Source organism: Panthera tigris, chromosome C1 (assembly GCF_018350195.1).
Source record: "Panthera tigris isolate Pti1 chromosome C1, P.tigris_Pti1_mat1.1, whole genome shotgun sequence".
In the NCBI taxonomy this organism is placed as follows: Eukaryota; Metazoa; Chordata; class Mammalia; order Carnivora; family Felidae; genus Panthera; species Panthera tigris.
In genome coordinates this window covers 110105580-110128005 of record NC_056667.1, presented here as the reverse complement: position 1 = coordinate 110128005, position 22426 = coordinate 110105580, and the positions used below count along the sequence as shown (strand labels likewise).

Here is a 22426-nt window from a genome sequence, read left to right as displayed (position 1 = left end):
AGGAAAAAGAATAAGGGATAAATAGGCAGATGTCTTCAATTTCTTCAAAATCCTCAGCACAAAACAATTTCTGGTATCCTGCCCTTGGTTGTCTTAAGACATCTCAAGCTCTCTTAGACTAGTTTTGCAACTGAATTACCTGGAAAAAACTAAATCTGTCTTCACCTCTGAATGAATCTTTTTCTCATGTCTGCAACATACTAATTATATCCAATATGCCAACAGGTCTTTAACAGGTCTCAGGTAAGAAAAAGCAAACATTTTCTTCATTGGAGGCCAGAGAAGACCAAAACCTGATCAAAGTAATAGGGTTAGTAATCAAAAGCGAGTCACAGAGACTAATTCCTTGGTGAAGACAAGTAAATAAAGAACTCAAAGGGAGAAAGATCAGACAGAGGTTTCTGCAGACCCCTATCCTGCCTGTGAGTGCCACCCCCCAGCAGGGCCTGAAGAGTCCCTGTGCCTTGCGCCAGAGCCTCAGACATGCAGAACCGCTATTCTGAACGTGTGTTCTCACAGGAATATCCTCATATTGGTAGTGTCAACATTTCATATGTACGTGGGTTTAACAAGTGTCTTAAGGCTGGCCTAGGGATTAAAGTACCATTTTCTGAGATTTGCTATGAACTTTAGAACAAGGCATATTTCTAAATTAGAGTTTAAATTTCACAATTTTTGAGAAGACTCACACATGCAAAGAGTCAAAATGTACTGGTGACCAGCTGCACTCTGGAACTGCACTCCATCCCATTAATCCAAGGACACAGCTATGCTTATAACCCTGTATTTTAAAAACTTTCTTTTTTTAAAAAAAGACAAAGTTTGATCATCAGAAGCACATTAACTTACCTCCAAATACTTAATTACAGATGGATTATAGTCTATGGTTTTTCGGTTTACTGCTTTCCTCATCCGTTTTCCATCAAAAGTAAGCTGTTGCATTGCTTGCTGCTGGGCAAAATCAGGTCGCTTATAAAAGAGTTGTCGAGGTGCTTGGTGTTGGAACCTTGGCATATGGAAAAAACGAGGAGGAGAACCAATTTCTGTAGCCATGGTGAAGTTTTCGTTCTAGGACACTAGGGTAGGGAAAAAGTACTTTCACTACAAACATCAGCACTAAGCACTGCTTGAAAATATTTTTAAATGAGTTATTTTTTACACTTCTCTTCCTTTTTCAAATAAGTATCATTTCTAGCTTTTAGTCAACCTATTTACAAAATGAACTATTGGATTTAATGGCAGAGACCAGTTATATATTTTAAAAAGGTCAATTCACAGAATAAGTGCTAATAAGCATTTATTATAAAATTCAGGCTGACGGAAGGAAAAAACCACAGTTTTTAACAGTGTGGGGTGTGTGTGCTGAGTATTGTGCATGTGTGAGGTAGGGGGTAGGGTAGAACCACTGAGAACTGTTCACATTGTTAAAATGAAGTTTTCAGGAGGCGTCTGGGCAGCTCAGTCAGTTCAGAGTCTGACTTTGGCTCAGGTCATGACCTCACAGTTTGTGGGTTTGAGCCCCACATCAGTCTCTGTGCTGACAGTGCAGATTCTCTGCCTCTCTCTCTCTCTGCCCCTCCCCAACTTGTGTTCTCTCAAAAAAATATATAATAATTAATTTTAAAAATGTGTGTGTGTGTGTGTGTGTGTATATATATATATATATATGTATATATATATATATGAAGTTTTCAGGGCACTAGGGTGGCTCAAGTGGCTAAGCATCCGACTTCATCTCAGGTCATGATCTCACAGTTCGTGGGTTCGAGCCCCATGTTGAGCTCTCTGCTGTCAGCACAGAGCCAGCTTCAAATTCTCTGTCTGCCTCCCTTTCAGCCCCTCCCCTGCTCACACACTCTTTTCCATTAGAAAAAAAAAATTCTTTTTGTTTAATGTTTATGGGGGCACCTGAGTGGCTTAGTCGGTAGAGCATCCGACTTCGCCTCAGGTCATGATCTCACAGTCTGTGAGTTTGAGCCCCACGTCGGGCTCTGTGCTGACAGCTCAGAGCCTGGCTTCGGATTCTGTGTCTCCCCCTCTCTCTGCTCCTCCCCAGCTCTCTGTCTCAAAAATAAATAAAAACATAAAAAAAAAATTTAATGTTTATGTATTTTTGAGAAAGGAAGAGAGACAGAGTGCAAGCAGGGGAGGGGCAGAGAGAGAAGTAGACACAGAGTCAGAAGGAGGCTCTAGGCTCTGAGCTGTCAGCAGAGCACCTGACTCAGGGCTTGAACTCAGGAGCCACGAGATCATGACCTGAGCCAAAGTCAGACACTTAAGTGATTCACCCAGGTGCCCCCCAAAATAAACATTTTTTTAAAATAAATAAAAATATTAAGCTTATCATAAAACCCCATTTTATTTATGCAAGAATAACTAAAAAAATGTTTAAATCTGGGGGGCATCTGGATGGCTCAGTTGAGTGACTGACACTTGATTTCGGCTCAGGTCATGATCCTGAAGTTCATGAAATCGAGCCCCACATCAGGCTCTGTGCTGACAGCACGGAGTCTGCTTGGGATTCACTCTCCCTCTCTCTCTGCCCCTCCCTGACTTGTGGGCTCTCACTCTTACTCAAAATAAATAAATAAACATTAAAAAAAATTGTAAAAAAAAGTTTTCTTTTTCTTTCTAATTTTTAATCTTTTTTGTCCTTTCAAATTTCCTAGGAATAGTGTAAAAAGAGCAATAAACTATCCTATTTCATATGAATGTGGAAAGTATGTATATCTAATTTCAGGATCAAAACAACTACCACAAAAACGTGTTTCTCAGCATTGTGTATTTACATATTCATACAAGCAACACTAACATCTGAACAGAAAAAATATTCTCTTGATTTCGACTCAGGTCATGACATCAGGTTCATCAGATGGAGTCCTACATTGGGGCTCCGTGCTGAGCAGGGAGCCTGCTTAGGATTCTCTCTCTCGCTCCCTCTGCCCCTCTCCCCTGCTTGTGCTCTCTCTAAAAAAAAATAATAAATTGTTTTAAAAAGCTCAAAAATAAATAAAAATCAAATGAACATCTTTAGGGGTGTCTGGCTGGCTCAGTCAGTAGAGCCTCCAACTCTTGATCTCAAGATCATGAGTTCAAGCCCCAATCTAGGCATGGAACCTACCTAAATTTTTAAAAACAAATAAACAAACAAACAAACATTTTTAGGGGCTACACTTCAAGGAACTATATACCACCAAATGGAGAAAATGAAAATAAGAGCTTTATCCTTCATAATTACTGTGATTTCTACTTACTCTATTATTCACTTAAGCTACATTAACAGAACAACTTAAACTACACTCACGTTTGTCCCCAAAGCATGTTCATCTATCTAGTGTGGAGGGAAGGTGGGACAAGAAAGAAACTAAGGTACAGAGAGGACAAGTAATTTGGGTATGATTATTAAACACTACATACTAACAAGAAAACCAAATGGCTAAGGAAAAAAAATCCACATGAAACAATGAACTCATCATGTCTTTACTGTACACACAAGCCTTCAATGTTTCAAGCAATAAGCAAAATTTCATCAAGTGCCTACTTTATATTATACCCTGCACCACATATAGCATATCATTCTGATTTACTGAGTATCACTTCTAAGTTCAGAGAACAGATTTCAGACCTTGTGGTGGTTGGACCCATCTCTATTTTTGGCAAATACAAAGACTCCTGAGTTCACAAGAGTTTGCAGCATATTCTTAGCCTTCAAGCTTTCAACTACTCCCCAAAAATAAGCAAACCACTCAACTTTCTGCCTATGTGTTCTCAACCTGGACAAGGAAGTTAATGTACATAACTTCCAAGATTCTTTTTGCTCAAAGATACTATTTTAAATGAAATCTACTATTCTGTTAGCCAACACAGTGACTAGTCTGTTGAACAAAGTGGAATATCCAGACTTAGTTCTCCACTGTTTGTGCACACAAGTCTATACCAGCATTATAATTATGGTTCTTGTCGCAACTGACACAAAGTAACAGGTTTTGTAAGCTTCATCATGTGGCAATTATACCAAAATTATACCTGAAGATAGAAAAGTGAATAGAAAAAAACCGTAAGTGCTTTCCTTCAATAACAGTCATTACAAATTTCACATTGTAGAACTGTGCTAAACAAGAACTCATTTTATTAAACCTAAGCCTCCAAATAAAGTAACAAAAACTGTACATGAATGCTAACAAAGCCTCAAAAATTATGAAACAAATAGTACAATGAAGAGAAAGAACAGGAAGGTATTCATTAGTAAGGGTAAGACTTAAGTTGGAAATTAGATAGAAAAATTAATATAGGGTAATGAGCAGGCACTACCAAATGTACTGAGGCAGTTCCCAGCCATGAATACACACACATTTAGAAATTGCTGAAACAGTTGAAAAATCCCCATGGCAAAGGGAAGCATAATGAGAAATTCAATTCATTTCAACAATTTATCAGTGAGCACTAACTACCTGACAGGTTCAAAAGACACACACACACACACACACACACACACACACACACACACACTGCTATCAAAAGACTGACAGTTTGTAAGTAGGTATTGTGCCTGACTACAGTAGCTATGGCAGAATTTGGTCCAATAATCAAATCAAGTAATTCTTACCATGTCAACCAGTAATCAGAGCTTCTGATCACAAAAAAAAGCTTGTTTTCCCAAACTGAGATGAAATAATTCTAACCAAGAGCAAATTATCTATGCATTAAAGAGCTAGGATAGCAAGTACAATAAGTATGGAACTTTTAAAAATAATAAAAGGTTTTAAGATCCCCACATGATTAACACAAACCTGGATTCCACTGTCAGAACCTTAGCCTGGAAACCTCTATTTTAAGATTATTGATCTCCAGGGGCACCTGGGTGGCTCAGCTGGTTAAGCGTCTGACTCTTGATTTCAACTCAGGACATGATCTCGCAGTTTTGTGATTTTGAGCCCTATGTCAGGCTTTGTGCTGACCATGTAAGCATGCTTAGAATTCCTCTTTCTCTACCCCACTCATGCTCTCTCAAAATAAATAAACAAACTTAAAAAAATTTTTAAGACTATCGATTGCCAAACCAGTAAATATGTCCTGGGATGAATAGTCTACCCTAAATGAGATCTGATACCTACAAAGTCCCAGAACTTTGAGGGGACCTACATGAGTGGTAAACAAGGCCAGTAACAAAAGCATCATCATGATCTCTTTTTCTTCACTGCCCAATCTTTAATAAATGTGAATCCTCAACAAATTAGGAGAAATTATAATGAGACCATTCAGTTTTTTAAAGAATAAACAAGACAGCTGTTTATATAAGTAGTTTTTAAAAGTTCACATGATTCTGTATCTTGACTGTGGTAGCAGATACACGAACCTATCCAAAAGGTTATATCTGATTGTACACTGTCATTTATGTGACATTCTTGAAATAACAAAATAACAAAAATGGAGAACAGGAGTTAGGGATAGGGAAGGGGTGTGATTATAAAAGGGGAACTACTGTGGTGATGAACTGTTAAGGATCTTGACTGTGGTGGTAAATACACAAATATATACATATAATGAAATTACAGAAAATTACTCACACGAGCACCAGTAAAACTCAAGAAATCTGTATAAGATCTACAGATTAAAATCAATATTAATCTCATCTTGTGATATTGTGCTATCATTTCCAAGCTGTTACCCCTGGGAGAAATTAGACAAAGTACATGGGACCATTAGGTTTTTTTTTTAATTTTTTTAAATTTACTTTTTAAGACAGAGCATGAGTGGGGATGGGGCAGAGAAGAGAGGGAGACACAGAATCTGAAGCAAGCTCCAGGCTCCGAGCTGTCAGCACAGAGCCCAACACAGGGCTCAAACTCACAAACTGTGAGATCATGACCTGAGGCAAAGTTGGATGCTTAACCAACTGAGCCAGTCAGGCGCCCCATTTGGTATTTTTCTTCCAAATGCACTAAACATACAATCATCTCAATAAAAATTGATTAAAAATGTTAACATGAGGGGCACCTGGGTGGCTCAATCCATAAAGCATCTGACTTCAGCTCAGGTCACAATCTTGCTGTTTGTAGGTTTGAGCCCCACACTGGGATCTGCACTGTCAGCTTAGAGCCTGTTTCGGATTCTCAGTCTCCCTCTCTCTCTGCCCCTCCCCCATTTGGGTTTTCTTCCCCCCCCCCCCCCCCCCATCGGGGGCCTGGGTGGCTCAGTCGGTTAAGTGTCAGACTTCCCCTCAGGTCATGATCTCACAGTTCAGGAGTTTCAAGCCCTGCATCAGGCTCTGCACTCACAGGGACAGCCGGCTTTGGAGTCTCTCTCTCTGCCCCTCCCCAGTTTGCACCTTCTCTCAAAATAAACTTAAAAAATAAAAAAATAAAGATTCTATCTCTCCCCCTCTGCCCCTCTCCCCTGCTCACTTGTTCGCTCTCGGGGGGGGGGGGGGGGGGGGGGGAAGGAAAGAAAAAAAAGAGCATTTTAAGACTACCATAAATTTGTTGATAACTAAATTGGACGTTAAAAAGCAAATTTTTTGAAATGTTTATTTTGAGAGAGAGAGAATATATTAGTGGGGAGGAGCAGAGAGAGAGGGAGCCAGAGGTTCCAAAGCAGGCCCTGCACTGACAACAGCAAGCCCAATCCAGGGCTCGAACTCCCAAACCATGAGATCATGACCTGAGCTGAAGTCAGACATTCAACCAACAGAGCCACCCAGGCACCCCTAAAAATCAATTTTATTTAACTCTCAGTGTAGGAGTTTTCCAACTTTTATAGCTTTCAGCCACAGTTTCAACTGCAGAACTCTTCATAACCTGGGGTAAGGAGCTTGCACTGAATACTTAGCTGTGAAGTTACTGAAACATTTTAGTGGATACTGAACTTGACCAATTTAACATGTTACTTAATACTATACTTGGGCTTTTAGATTGTTTTCTGTGCCATTTCAAGAGCTTTTACATATAATCCACACGTGAACATAATTCTGGCTGTCGACTTAATTAGAAAATGATTCAATATTCCACAAGTGTGATTCTGGGATAAAGAAATCTGTACTATCAATTGTTTCAATGGAGATAAACTCAGTGTGGTTTTTCCCCTTGTCATTAGCATACAAAACAAGAGAGCGTTTCCATTTTTATGTGTTTTTTAAACTGGATTATGTATTAACTTACCAACTATTTAAGCCAATAAAAACTGAACAAACGAAGTCTCACTGGATTACTGAATTCATCTTTGCAAAAGTAAAAATGATGCAACATTTTCTAGATAAAGTAATCTCCTAAACTAGGAATAAGGAATTCAAAGATTCAAGTATGAGCCAAAACCATCAGTTCCCAAAGCCAGGCTTTAAGTCTCTCATCTTCATTCTGACTTAACTGTATGGGATATAAACCAAGCAGCAGAGATTTTTTTTAATGTTTATTTATTTTGAGGGAGAGAGAGCAGGGAAGAGAAAGAGATAGAGGAGAGAGTGAATCCCAAGCAGGCTCCACACTGTCAGCACAGAGCCCGACGAAAGGTTAAATGAGAAAAACCACGAGATCATGACCTGAGCCAGAATCTATAATCAGGCGCTTAACCAACAGAGCCATCCAGGCACTCCGTGAGCAGCAGCGCTTTTTAAAGCGTGAATCAAAAAAAAAAAAAAAAAAAAAAAAAAAAAAAAAAAAAAAGCGTGAATCATCAAACAACCACAACCAAGATGCAGAACCCTCTGTTATCAATCTCCTATCACTACCCCTAATCCCTGGCAACAACTGATGTTTCCCATTACTGTAATTTTTCTCTTTTGTTGAATGTCAGATAAATAGAATTACACACTGTGTACCTTTTTGAGTCTGGCATTTTTCACGTAGCTTAACACTTTTGATATTCACCAATGTTGTAGCAAGTACCAATAATTCCATTTTTTTAAGTTTTATTTATTTACTGAGAGAGAGAGAGAGAGAGAGAGAGAGAGAGAGAATAAGCAGGGGAGAGGCAGAGAGTGGGAGAGAGACTCCCAAACAGACTCCACACCATCAGTACAGAGCACAACACGGGGCTCAATCCCATAAACCATGAGATCGTGACCTGAGCTGAAATCAAGAGTCAGATACTTAACCGACTAAGTCACCCAGGTGCCCCCCACCAATAATTCCTTTTTTATTATTGAATTCTATGGATATACCACATTTTGTTTATCCATTCTCCAATTCAGGAGAATGCCTGTAGCACTTGACAATTTGAACAAAATTGCTACTGACATTCACATGTAGTTTTTGTGTGAACTGTTAAGTCTTCATTTTTCCTGAGTAAATATCTAGGATTGAAACTACAATGGTGGAGGGCGCCTGGGTGGCTCAGTTGGTTTAGCGTCGGACTTCAGCTCAGGTCATGATCTCGTGGTTTCATGAGTTTGAGCCCCATATCAGGCTGTTTGCTGTAAGCACAGAGCCCACTTCAGATCCTCTGTTCCCCTCTCTCTTTCTGCCCCTCCCTCACTAGTGCTCTCTCTCAAAAATAAACATTAAAAAATTTTTTTTTAATTAAAAAATAAAACTACAGGGTCATGGAAGTTTTTGTTTAACTTTATGGGAAGCTTTCAAAAGATTTACCAAAGTGTCTGTACCATTTTGCATTCCCACAGCAATGTATTGTATGTGGGAATGTGTGTGTTCCAGTTGCTCTACATCCTCACTAATACTTAATATTGTCAGCTAGGGAGAGAAGGATTGTTTATTTTCTTAGTCACCCTAACAAGCGTACAGTCACATCTCACTGTGGCTATAATTTGCATTTCCCTAATGACTAATGATGCAGAGAATCTTTCAAGTCCTTACTTGCTACCCATACATCGTGTCCAGTGAAGTTTCGGGTTCAAATCTTGTGCTCATTCTTTAATTCGGTTTTTTTCTTATTATAGAGTTTCAGAATTATTTCTGTACTCTACATATAAAATCTTTGTCAGATATGTGATCTGCAAATATCTTCTCTCAGTCTGCCACTTCTTTTCACTCTCTTCAGAGTATCTTTCAAAAAATGGAAGTTTTTATCTTTTTTTAAGTTTATTGGGGGGAGGGGGAGAGAGAGAGAGAGAGAGAGAGAGAGAGAGAGAGAGAGAGAGAGAGAGAGAGAGAGAGAGAGAAAATCCCAAACAGGCTCTGCACTAGCAGTGAGGGGCTCAAACTCATGAACCATGAGATCATGACCTGAGTCGAAATCAAGAATCACACCACAAAGAGTGGAAGTTTTTAATTTTAACGACATCCAATTTATCAATTTATGTTATGCTTTTGGTCATATGTAAGAAATTTCATCTAAGCCAAGGTTACAAAGATTTCTCTCCTTTGTTCTCTTCTGCCAATTGTATTATTTTACATTTTACATTTAGATCTCTGATCTATTTCAGTTCATTGCCACATTAGGTATAAGATAGTTTAAAATTCTTTTTTCTCATATGCTGTCCAATTGTTCTGACTCCATTATGTGGAAAAAAAGGCTATCTTTACTGAATTGCCTTTACACCTTTATCGAAATCAACTGACTGCATTTTTTCTATGGGTCTACCTCAATACCCTGATCACTATAACTTCACAGAAGGTCTTGAAATCAGCTACATTTCAGATCAAATCCTCCAACTATGTTGTTCTTTATCAAATGGTCTAGCAATCTGTGTTCTTCTGCCATTTTATAATTTTTAAAAGCAGTTTATCATTATCTACAAAAAAAAGTGTTACTGATTTTGATCTGGGTGCACCAGGCTGAGGAGAAATTACATTTTAACAATACTGAGTCTTCAAACCACAAACAGTAATTCTCTACAAATATTTAGGCCTTCTTTGATTTGCTGCATCAGTGTTTCGTAGTTCTAGACACACAGATCCTGTATACACTTTGTCAGATTTACACCTATTTTTGGTGCCACTTAAGTGGTACTGTTTTTTACTTATTTCCATTCCTGGTTGTTCATTGCTAGTATAAACAAATACAATTAATTCTTATACATTGTGCATATATTCTGCAACCTTGCTAAATTCACATGTTGGTCCTAGAATCTCTCTTGTAGATTCCTTGAAGTATTTTACATAGACAATCATTATCATCTGCAAATACGGGCAATTTATTTCTTCCTTTCTGTTCTAAAAACTTTTTATTTCTTTTTTTGCCTTATCACACTTCTCCATCTTAAAGGAGAAAACATTGTCTTCACTAGTAAGCATTATGGCATTAGCTATATACTTTTGTAGATGCCCTTCATCACATAAAAGAAAAACTCAATTCCTAGAATTTCTAGTTTGTAAGAATTTTTATCAAGTATGAAAAATTTTGTCAAATGCTTCTTCTCCATGTACACAGATGATCATATGGCTTTTCTTAGTCTTAATACAGTAAATAAGCCTCAACAACTTTTAAATGTGGAACACACTTGCATTCCCAAGATAAATCCCACTGGTCATGATGTATCATCCTTTTAATATATTGGTGGAATTTAACTCACATCTTGTCCTGACTTTTGCATCTATGCTCATGAAGAATATTAACATAGTTTTCTTTTCTTGTAACATCTTTATCTGGTTTTATTATCAAGCCTCATATAATGAATTGGGAAGTATTCCTTCTAACATTTCCTGGGAGACACTGTGTAGATTTGGTATCTTTTCCTCTTACATGTTTGGTAGAATTCACTTGTGAAACCATCTGGATGGACTTCAAGTTTCCTCCACTGGAAGGTTTTAAACTATGAATTCAGTTTCTTTAAAAGAAGACTATTCTAGGGCACCTGGGTGGCTCAGTTGGTTAAGCATCCAAATCTGATCTCAGTTGAGGTCTTGATCTCAGGGACATGAGTTCATGCCCCATGTAGGTCCCCATATTGGTCACGAAGCCTACTTAAAAAAAAAAAAAAAAAAAAAAGATGAAGACTATTCCAGTTATCTATTCCTTCTGAGTGGGTTTTGGTAGTTTGTTCTTTGAAGGAATTGAGCAGTTTCACTCAAGCTGTCACATTTTGGGCATAGAGTTGTTCATGGTATTCTTATTATTGTTTTAATGTCTATAAGATCGGTAGTGATAGCTCCTCTTTCATTCCTGATATTGTTAACTTGGTCTCCTCCCTCACTATCCATGCTCTGCTTCTATTAAACAGTCTGTCATTCTTTCAAGTAAAACACTAGGTTCTGTAAAAAGTGAATATTAATATTAATATGAATATTAAATAATTTCCTCAGGGAACTACTGTACTTCTGTAAATAGCAAAAGTGCTTTATCCACACTTCCCATTTCATCACACACTATCCATTAGTCTGCTTGGCTTGCCATAACAAACTAGTACCGACTGAGAGGCTGAAACAAAAATTTATTTTCTCACAGTTCTGGAAGCTGAAAATCTGAGATCAGGGTGCCAGCACAGTCAGGCTCTTGGTTTGCAGACAGCCACCTTCTTGCTGTGTCCTCACATGGCAGAAAGAGACAGCAAGTACTCTGGTGTCTCTTCTTATAGGGACCCATCAGGAAGCCCCTACCTTCATTCCCTCATTTAAACCTAATTATCTCCCAAAGGCCAGATTTCCAAATCCCATCACATTGGGGGTTAGGGCCTCAACATATAAATTTTACAGAGACATGATTTAATCCACAGAACGCTCTATTTAAAAAAACATATATTCAAGGTGGGTGGGAGGATGGGTGATACAGGTAATGGGGATTAAGGAGTACACTTGTCATAATGCACACTGGATGATGTATGGAATAGGTGAATCACTACACTGTACATCTGAAACGAATATAACACTGTGTGTTAACTATACTGGAATTAAAATAACTTGAGGGGGAAGGAGGCCTGGGTGGCTCAGTTGGTTAAGCATCCAGCTTAGGCTCAGGTCATGATCTCACAGCTTGTGAGTTGGAGCCCCACATCAGGCTCTCTGCTGTCAGTGTGGAGCCCACTTTGGATAAATAAAAAATAAAAATAATTATAATAATAATAAAAAACAAATTGGGGCACTTGGGTGGTTCAGTCAGTTAAGTATCTGACTCTTGATTTCAGCTCAGGTCACGATCTCATGGGTTTGTGAGTTTGAGCCCCACATCAGCCTCCATGCTGGCCATGCGGACCCTGCTTGGGATTCTCTCTCCCCCTCTCTTTCTGCCCCCCCCCCGGGCATACACGCGTTCTCTTTCTCAAAATAAATAAATAAATTTTAAAATAAAATAAATTAGAGGCGCCTGGGTGACACAGTTGGTTAAGCATCAGACTTCAGCTCAGGTCATGATCTTGCGGTTCATGGGTTTGAGCACTGCAACACACTCTGTGCTGACAGCTCAGAGCCTGGAGCCTGCTTCAGATTCTGTGTCTCCCACTCTCTCTGCCCCTCCCCCATCGGTGCTCTCTCAAAAATAAGCAAACATTTAAAAAATTAATTAAATAAATTAAAAACGCAAAACCAAAGTGGCGCCTGGGTGGCTCAGTCAGGTAAGTATCCAACTCTTGATTTCGGCTCAGGTCATGATCTAACAATTAGGGAGTTCGAGCCCCAAGTTGGGCTCTGCACTGACAGTGTGGAACCTGCTTGGGATTCTCTGTCTCCCTCCCTCTCTGTCTCTCTCTCCCAGAAATAAACATTAAAAAAATATATATATATATATTCTCAAGGGTTGATATTTAATTAAATTATTTTTAATGTTTTACCAATAACATTCTCAGGTGAAATTGACTTTTTTTCTTTCCAACTACCAGTATAAGGTGGTAGTAAACATAAAATGACTATTAGTAGAAATTTGATACCACTGCCTTGAACCATGCTAAGGAGCCAAGAGCTTTATCCATTACTGCTTTCACACCATACATACAAATGTCAACATAGTAAAAAGGCCTAATAATATCTTAGTATTATGAAAGTAGTTCTGACCTTAATTTGAAAACTTGCCACTGCTATACAGAATTAAATTCAAATAACTAGCACAGAAGAACTTATTACAAACTATGAAGTACATTATTAAGATATTACAAATTACAAGAAATTATTAATTTAAGATATTATTACAAATTACAAGAAATTTCACAAGAAACATAACCAATAAAACCTGACCAATTCCTAAGCTTTCCAAATTTATTTATGAAAATAATAAAGTTATGCTTTCAACTTGATGAATATACACCTTAGAAAGAAATGGGAAATTCCACAGAATCTAAAAAGAACAAATAAATAAAACTATCTTGGTTGGAATGAAACAAACAAACAAACAAAGCAGGCCAGTGGTATGCTATAAACACTCTCAAATTTGTTTATGCTTGTATCACTTATAAAAAGATATGCCAGGGGCGCCTGGGTGGCTCAGTCGGTTAAGCGTCCGACTTCAGCTCAGGTCACGATCTCGCGGTCCGTGAGTTCGAGCCCCGTGTCGGGTTCTGGGCTGATGGCTCAGAGCCTGGAGCCTGCTTCCGATTCTGTGTCTCCCTCTTTCTATGCCCTCCCCCATTCATGCTCTGTCTCTCTCTGTCTCAAAAATAAATAAACATTAAAAAAAAATTTTTTTTTAAAGATATGCCAGAAACACTATCAGTGATGGCTTCTGGGGAAGGGAATTAGATGACTTAATGTAAGGAGGAGAAGAAACTTACTCAACACCTTTTGAATTGTAGGTGTTCAAATTCTATTTGAACCATCTATTATATGTGTTACCGCCCAAAATAAATGAGATTTGTTTCATTGGTAGTATTTAATGTTCCGGTGTATTAAAAACTCAATGTAAAACACTGTAAAATTTCACCGTCTCACTCAACTTAAAAAACAGAAGTCAGAATTCAGTTTTGTTTTTAAGAATATATTTTTCCAGGGTACCTGGGTGGCTCAGTTGTTAAATATCTGACTTCACCTCAGGTCATGATCTCATGGTTTGTGAGTTCGAGTCCCACATCAGGGGAGCTCAAGCCCCACTTCGGGTGAGCCTGTGCCCCGCTTCAGGTGAGCATGAGCCCCAGATCCGGTGAGCTCAAGCCCCGCTTCAGGTAAAACACAAGGCCCACTTCAAATAAGCCCCGCTTCTCTCTCTCTCCCTTCCTCCCTCTCTCTCCTCTGTCCCTCCTGGGATTCTCTTTCTCTCTCTGTCCCTTGCTCACTTGTACCCTCTCTCCGTCCACAAGAACATATTTTTCCATTTCAGTATATAGTATTATGTATTATCATTCTAAAGCAGTAAGGGTCCTATTTGATCTCCTTTAATGAGTAGATAGTATCCATTTATAAATGACAAAAATACAAGTTTAATTGCATATTCTATTTGGGATTAAGTTTTCAACCAAAAACTTGGGATAGTTTTTAGCTGGAAGCTCTGTAAGACTGAAAAACATGCTTACATGCTTGACATCTATGTGATAGGTCTCTCCAAATGGAGAATTCAGTTCAATACAGTTATTTCTGGAGAACTGACAGTTTCACTAGTACATTATTTCAAACACACAGACAAATAAGGCACAAGTCTAACAACTATTTTATTTGGAATACCATTTTTAATACTTTTAACCAAAATTAATTTTAAATGGAAAATATGACTGTCAAAAAAACTGTCCTTTCACATGTGCTTACACAATACTGGAAGAGAAAAGGAAGACTTATTCCAGATTATGTGACTGTTTATCTGTTTAGATAAACTAACCTTGGGGGCGCCTAGGTGGTTCAGTCAGTTAAGCACCTGACTTCAGCTCAGGTCATGATCTCGAGGTTCATGGGTTCGAGCCCCATATCAGGCTCTCTGCTGACAGCTCAGAGCCTGGAGCCTGTTTCGGATTCTGTGCCTCCCTCCCTCTCTGTCCCTTCCCTACTCGCACACACGCTCTTTCAAAAATAAATAAACATTTAAAAAAAATTTTTTTTAATGTAACTAACCTTGATGGAACCCTGATTTAAAAAAAGAAAATGTTAAACAAGTGTCAGTGAGGATGTGGAGAAAAGGGATACCTTGTACATTGCTGGTGGGAATGTAAATTGGTATAGCTACTACGGATAACAGGATAAAGGTTCCTCAAAATATTAAAAACAGAACTACCCCAGGATCAAGGAATTCTACTTCTGGGTAATTATCCACAGAAAATAAAACTACTAATTTAATAAGATATATGCACCCCATGTTTACAACCTAAGTGTCCATCAACAGATGAAAGGATAAAGAAAATCTGTGTGTGTGTGTGTGTGTTTGTGTGTGTGTGTGTGTGTGTGTGTATGCAATACAATATTTGGCCATAAAAAAGAATGGAGTTTCAACATAAAAAAGAATTGCCAGTTTCAACAACATGGATGGACCTTGAGGAAACTATGCTAAGTAAAATAAGTCAGAAAAAGACAAATACTGTATAGGTGAAACTTACATGTGGAATCTAAAAACAAAACAAACAAACAAAGGCCAAGTTCATACATTTAAGAAAACAGATTAACAGACTGGTGGTGACCAGAGGCAGGGGATGAAGGTGGGAGACATGGGTGAAGGGGATCAAAAGGTACACCACTTCTAGTTATAAAATAAATATGTCATGGGGATGTAACGGACACTTGTTAATGGACACTCATTAACAATACTGTATTGCATATGTGAAAGCTGCTAAGACAGATCTTAAAAGTTCTCATCACAAGAAAAAAAAATTTGTAACTATGTGAGGTGATGGCTATTACTAAATTTGTGGTGATCATTTTTCAACATATGCAAATACTGAATTATTTGTACACATGAAACTAATATAATGTTATATGTCAAGTATACCAGAATTTTAAAAATATAGTGCAAAAAAAGTTATACAAAATAATTTATTGAATTTATATATAGTTCAATTAGGTAACCTGGGTAAATAAAGTTAGGTAAATAGAATTTATCTGCCACATTAGATAAACAGAATACATATTAATTAATATTAGGTAATTATTGCTAGTTTTCTTTTCTTACTGCTATATGGTTAAGAAAATCTCTTTATTACTGCTGATGATGAACACGGAGGTTTTTAGAAGTCTGCATCTTTCAGAGCTCATAAAAAACCTAAATGAACAAATTAATCCCTCTCTAACGACTATTAGAAGTCACCTGAAGATCCTGTTCCATCTCAATATCACATTATTATGGACACTGATGATCCCATTATATATGCTGAGTCAAATCTGTATTGTCTATTACATAATTTGCATATTTTTAAGCCTTGGTCCACTGTGAAAACAACACATGGTAATAACAGATTATCTGATAAAAGAGGAGAAAATAGGGGCATCTGGATGGCTTAGTCAGTTAAGCATCTGATGTCAGCTCAGGTCATGATCTCACAGTTTGTGGGTTTGAACCCCACATCTAGCTCTCTGCTGTCAGCACAAAGCCCACTTTGGATCTCCTGCCTCCCTCTCTCTCTGCCCTTCCCCCCCTCTCAAAAATAAATAAACATTTAAAACAAAAGAGGAGAAAATAAAGTAGAAAATAAACATACCACCATTTGCCATTAATCATGTGTACAATTGTGGATTATGTACATTTTTATTCTTTTTTCACATTAACAATTACAATTTAAGAGTTTTCCACATTACAAAACTCTTTGTAAATGTTTTTAACAACTTCCTAAATGTTCCACTAAGAATATGATTTACTTAAATGTCTCAATGCTTAGTAAAGGAAATGAGCCTCCACCATCTCTTCTTTAATAAGATCTCAATTCACAGACAATGTCCTCTATGCTGTATTTGCCAATGGAAGTGGACAACAATTACCTTGGGTTTGTTTGGTGATTATAATTTCAGGTCTGTCACTCTTGTGACACTGGTGGACATTCAAAGGAAGAGAGAAAATATATACAATCATCTCAACTAATTTTTACTTCTAACAGGTAAACGTAAGTAGCAGTGCAGGGGTGATCTCTGTTTCCTGTACCGTGACATGCAAAAGGCTCTCCTAATAATCCACATTCAAACTGAAGAGGAAAACTGAAATCTCTAATGAAGCTGTATGTATTTATGAGTATCAATGAATAAAAACTGCTTGGATGGTTTACCTTTAAAAAATCTCATTGCTGGATTTTTTAAAAGTATTTTTAAAATTTTTTTAAATATTTATCTTTGAGAGAGAGGGAAAGACACAGTGCGAGTGGGTGAGGGGCAGAGAGAGAGGGAGACAGAAAATCTGAAGCAGGCTCCAGGCTCTGAGCTGTCAGCACAGAGCCCAATGCGGGGCTCGAGCTCACAAGCTGTGAGATCATGACCTGAGCCAAAGTCAGGTGCTTAAGTGACTGACCCACCCAGGTGCCCCTGGTATTTTTATACAGAAGCACACATAAGATTATGTTTCAGCTGGTCTTATGCAAATGTCATCCAAGGCTCACAAGAATCTAACCCTGTATTTCCCCTAGGAACAACCATTTAGTATTTGCTAATTCAGTGTCATAACAATATCACAAAATATTATTGCCATGAATAACAGGAATCAACTAGAGCTGGGAATACTTACTATTAACAGGGAAAAAATAATAGAATTGGATGGGAAAGACAGTGCAAGAATGTTCTCATTCTCTTTTTAATCTCTTCCAACTATAAGAGCCCCTTCCTCAAGTCAGTCTTAGAAGCAAGTTCAAGATACACAAGAAAATTGTACCACTCTAATACTATTCACAACTCCTCCACAGAACACCTAAGCCTTGGGGGGAGAGGAGTACAAAGCATTTGAATAAAAAGTATAAGGAACTAGGAAAGCTAACTACGACTCTATTTGAGGCTCTGATAACTTCCCTGCCAATGCTGGAGAACTTTTTGACACTGTGATTTCTTTTTTAAAGTTTTTTTGGGTGGCTCCTGGGTGGCTCAGTCAGTTGGGCATCCGACTTTGGCTCAGGTCATCTCACAGCTTATTGGTTCGAGCCCCACGTCGGGCTCTGTGCTGAAAGCTCAGAACCTGGAGTCTGCTTCTGATTCTGTATCTCCGTCTCTCTCTGCCCTTCCCCCGGCTCGCATTCTCTCTCAAAAATAAAAACATTAAAAAAACATTTTTTTAATAAAGTTTTTTTTTGGAGGGAGGGGGGCAAACAGAGAGAGGAGAAAATCCTAAGCAGGCTCAGCACTGTCAATGCAGAGCCCGATGCAGGGCTCAATCTCACAAACTGCAAGATCAAGACCTGAGCTGAAATCAAGAGTCAGACATTCAACTGACTGAACCACCCAGGCACCCCAATATTTTGATTTCTAAAATGAAGGAATAAAATTAAGGACCACTAATATCACTCAACACTTAAAATTTGTAAAGCACAGAATGATTATGAATTATAATCCTGTATTTGATATTCAAGAAAACTTTTGCTATTTTTAAACCAGGTTACAACTGGCTGTGATTTCCAAAAGAACCTTTGTATATTTACAAATTTCAGAAAACCATTCTATGATTTAATAGAGATGAACAGAGGCAAACAAAAAATGTCTTACAAAAAATTTTGTCTTGCAAAAAAATCTTTCAGTCAAGTTCACAGGCATAAGCAGCAGAGAGGAAAAAAAAGACTATTATTTCAACCTATCTGTAACATGAAATTTTATATAACCATTTAAAATCTCAAAATATTTTAAACAAATTGCACATGATCTAATGTTAAGTGGAAAAATCAGATTGTGAATAATTACAATTACTTTAAAAGAACCATACACTTTTGCGCAAAAGCCAAAAAATAGGTGCTCACTTCAGCAGCACATATTCTAAAACTGGAACAATACAGAGAAGATTAGCATGGTCCCTGCACAAGAATGACACACAAATCCGTGAAACGTTCCGTATTTAAAAAAAGGGGAGGGGGGAGGCAGAAAAATGGGAAGGAACACATAAGAAAGGCAACAAAGCATGGGAGTTACGGTAAAATTTTGCTGTCTTCTTTATACCTTCAGTTTTTCTAAGCTGTCCACAACAGATGTGGATTACTTTTACAAGAAGGTAGGAATGGTGTTTTCTTTTTAAAATGCTCTTCTGGGGGCACCTGGGTGGCTCAGTCATTTGGGTGCCCAACTCTTGATTTCACCTTGGGTCATGATCTCACAGTTTGTGGGGTCCAACCCTGCATAGTACAGAGCCTGCTTGGGACTCACTCCCTCTCCCCTGACCATGTTCTCTCTCAAGTGAACAACAACAAAACTCTTCAAAAAAATAAAAATGCTTCTCTAATATCTCTAACTTTGCCAAATACTCCCACAACCACTGTTAACTACAACCAAACCACTGTTAGTTAATATATTCCTATACTGATGCTCTCAATTTTTTGTTAATTTATTCTTACCTATTATGCTCAATTTATTCAGCAGTCTTTGAACTCCCAAAATATACTATGCATAATCCTAGAAAGCATACATCACACTGGTAAACACACACACACACACACACACACACACACACACACACACATTATCTTTCTACCTAAACTTCAAATTCCTTGTAAGCAAGGACGGCATGGGGTTTTAAGTTTTGTGTTTTTTTTTTTAAGTTTATTTATTTACTTTGAAAGAGAGCATGGGGGAGGGGCAGAGAAAGAGGTGAGAGAGAAATTCCAAGCAGACTCTGCACTGCCAACAAAGCCCAATGCAGGGCTTGATCTCACAAACCTGAGAGATCATGACCTGAGCTGAAACCAAAAGTCAGACTTAATCAACTGAGCCATCCAAGCGTCCCAAGAACTGAATGTTTCTTTTTTTTTTTTTTAATGTTTATTTCTTTTTGAGACACACACACACACAGAATGAGCGGGGGCGGGGGGAACAAAGAATTCAAAGCAGGCTCCAGGTGCGGAGCTATCAGCACAGAGCCTGATACGGGGCTCGAACTCACAAGCTGTAATGTGACCTGAGCTGAAGTCGGAAGCTTGACTGACTGAGCCACCCAAGTACCCCAGACTGAATGTTTTTAATCTCTGTATTTCCAATGCCTTGCATACAGCCTGGCACATATAAAAATTGTCATATATATATGTATATATATATATATATATATATATATATATATATATTAAAATATATACTAACAGGGGCACCTGGGTGGCTCAGTCGGTTAAGTGTCCAACTTCGGCTCAGGTCATGATCTAGCGGTTCGTGAGTTCAAGCCCCGCGTCGGGCTCTGTGCTGACAGCTCGGAGCCTGGAGCCTGTTTCAGATTCTGTGTCTCCCTCTCTCTCTCTGACCCTCCCCCGTTCATGTTCTGTCTCTCTCTGTCTCAAAAATAAACGTTAAAAAGAAAAAATTTAAAAAAAAAAATATATATATATACTAACAGAAAATCACCATTGGAACACCCAATAATACTTTGCTGCAGACAGGATCCACCAATGGATTAAGAAAATTCATAGGCAGAAGTTTGAGAACAGTATATTTTACATAATTCCAAAGTATCTACTCCAAGATACTTACTAATTACAAATGAAAAAACAGTAACTATGCAGTAGAGAACCTGCAAAGTATCTGCACAGAGAACAACATTAATTGTTGTATTTCTATATTACAGAGAATGAGCTAAGAGAATTTTCACCAGATTGAAAGGGTATGTTCCAGATAGTCAAAACTTAAAATACAGAATATGTGTTGCACATATAAAATAAACATTTTGAGGTGGTGACACAATCCCTGAGATACACAAAAAGATAAAGTCCATTTGCCAGAATAACTATAACAGAGACAACTAATGTAAACAGCCCTCTTAACTATCCATCAAGAGCCTTCTGTATATATACTCACATATATTAATACAGCCTTCTGTATTAATACTCTTGGATGGGTGCGTCTGGGTGGCTCAGTCCGTTAAGCATCCGACTCTGGACTCTGGCTCAGGTCATGATCTCACTGTTCATAAGTTCAAACCCTGCATCAGGCTCTGCCCTGACAGTGTAGAGCCTGCTTGGGATTCTCTCTTCCTCTCTCTGCGCCCCTCCCTGGTGCTCACTCTCTCTCCCCCTCTCAAAATAAATAAACTTTAAAATAAATAAAATAAAGGGGCGCCTGGGTGGCTCAGTCGATTGAGCGACCGACTTTGGCTCAGGTCAGGATCTCACAGTTCATGAGTTCAAGCCCTGCACTGGGGCTCAGAGCCTGGAGCCTGCTTCTGATTCTGTGTCTCCCTCTCTCTCTGCCCCTCCCCCACTCATGCTCTGTCTCTGTCTCAGAAATAAACATTAAAAAAAATTTTTTTTAATAAATAAATAAAATAAAATAAAAATAAAAAGGACGACTGCTCTAAATAAACAAGACATACAGGGCCTGGAGCCTGCTTCAGATTCTGTGTATGTGTGTGTCTCTCTCTCTACCCCCTCCCCCACTCTCACTCTGTGTCTCTCAAAAATAAACAAACATCAAAAAAATTTTTTTAAATAAACAAGACTTAGGAGCCAACCAAATCGAACATATAAACCTTGATTAGGTCCTGGTGTTTGAAAAAAACAGCTATCAAAGACCAGCTGAATGTAGAACAGATATTACATAATAATAGGGAACTATGACTAATTTTCTTAGATACGATACTGCATGTTACTACTGTATGCTGAAGAAATATGTGTCATGTCTGCAATTACTCTCAAATGGTTCAAAAACATGTATGTACGTATGTATGTATGTAGAGACAGAATGTTATGGATTAAATTACATTCGCCCTCAACATCCTTAAGTTGAAGCTCTTAACCCTTAGTACCTTACTGGGTACTAGGGTCATTGCAGATGTCATTAGTTAGTATGAAGTCATATGGAGTAGGATGAGCCTGTAATTCAACGTGATTGGTGTCCTGATAAAAAAGGGGAAATTCTGGACTTCTAGCCTCCAGAACTGTGAGAGAATAAATGCCTTTTGTTTGAAAAAAAAAAAGGGGGGCATGGGGATTTGGACACACATAAAGATTGGAGTTATGCCAGCACAAGCTAAAGAACTACCAGAGACTAGGAGAGAAGCCTGGAACAGATCCTTCCCTAACATCTTCAGAGGGAACAAGACCCCACTGATACTTGATCCCAGACACCTAGTCTTCAGAAATGTAAGACAATAGGGGCGCCTGGATGGCTCAGTCCGTTAAGCATCCAACTTCGGCTTAGGTAGATCTCAAGGCTTATGAGTTCAAGCCCCCATCAGGCTCTCTACTGTCAGTGCACAGCCCGCTTCAGATCGTCTGTCTCCCTCTCTCTATGCCCCTCCCACACTCACATTCTCTCCTCAAAAAAACCTCTTCGACATCAGCTGCAGCAATTTCTTACTTGACACATCCCCAAAGGCAAGGGAATTAAAAGCAAAAATGAACTATTGGGACCTCATGAAGATAAAAAGCTTCTGCACAGCAAAGGAAACAACAAAACTAAAAGGCAACCAACGGAATGGGAAAAGATATTTGCAAATGACATATCAGACAAAGGGCTAGTATCCAAAATCTATAAAGAACTCACCAAACTCCACACCCAAAAAATAAATAATCCAGTGAAGAAATGGGCAGAAAACATGAATA

At 38.4% G+C, this 22426-nt stretch overlaps 1 protein-coding gene and 1 non-coding gene across 8 annotated transcripts in view; one reads left to right on the top strand and one right to left on the bottom strand.

Annotated features, from left to right (window-relative positions):
* WDR33 (WD repeat domain 33) overlaps positions 1-22426 on the bottom strand; it is a 107979-nt gene that overhangs the window by 68081 nt on the left and 17472 nt on the right. For 6 of the 7 annotated variants that reach the window (XM_042994169.1, XM_042994168.1, XM_007093103.3 and 3 more), the window contains exon 2: positions 850-1076. In XM_042994169.1, coding sequence (XP_042850103.1) covers positions 850-1053 — 204 coding nt within the window. In that variant the 5' untranslated portion in view covers positions 1054-1076. Of the gene's footprint in view, positions 1-849; positions 1077-20681; positions 20773-22426 lie in introns of those variants that run through there. The other variant, XM_042994167.1, reaches the window with a different exon arrangement.
* On the top strand, positions 18642-18748 carry LOC122241629. The gene has a single exon (XR_006221871.1). It is a non-coding gene; the product is annotated as a U6 spliceosomal RNA (small nuclear RNA).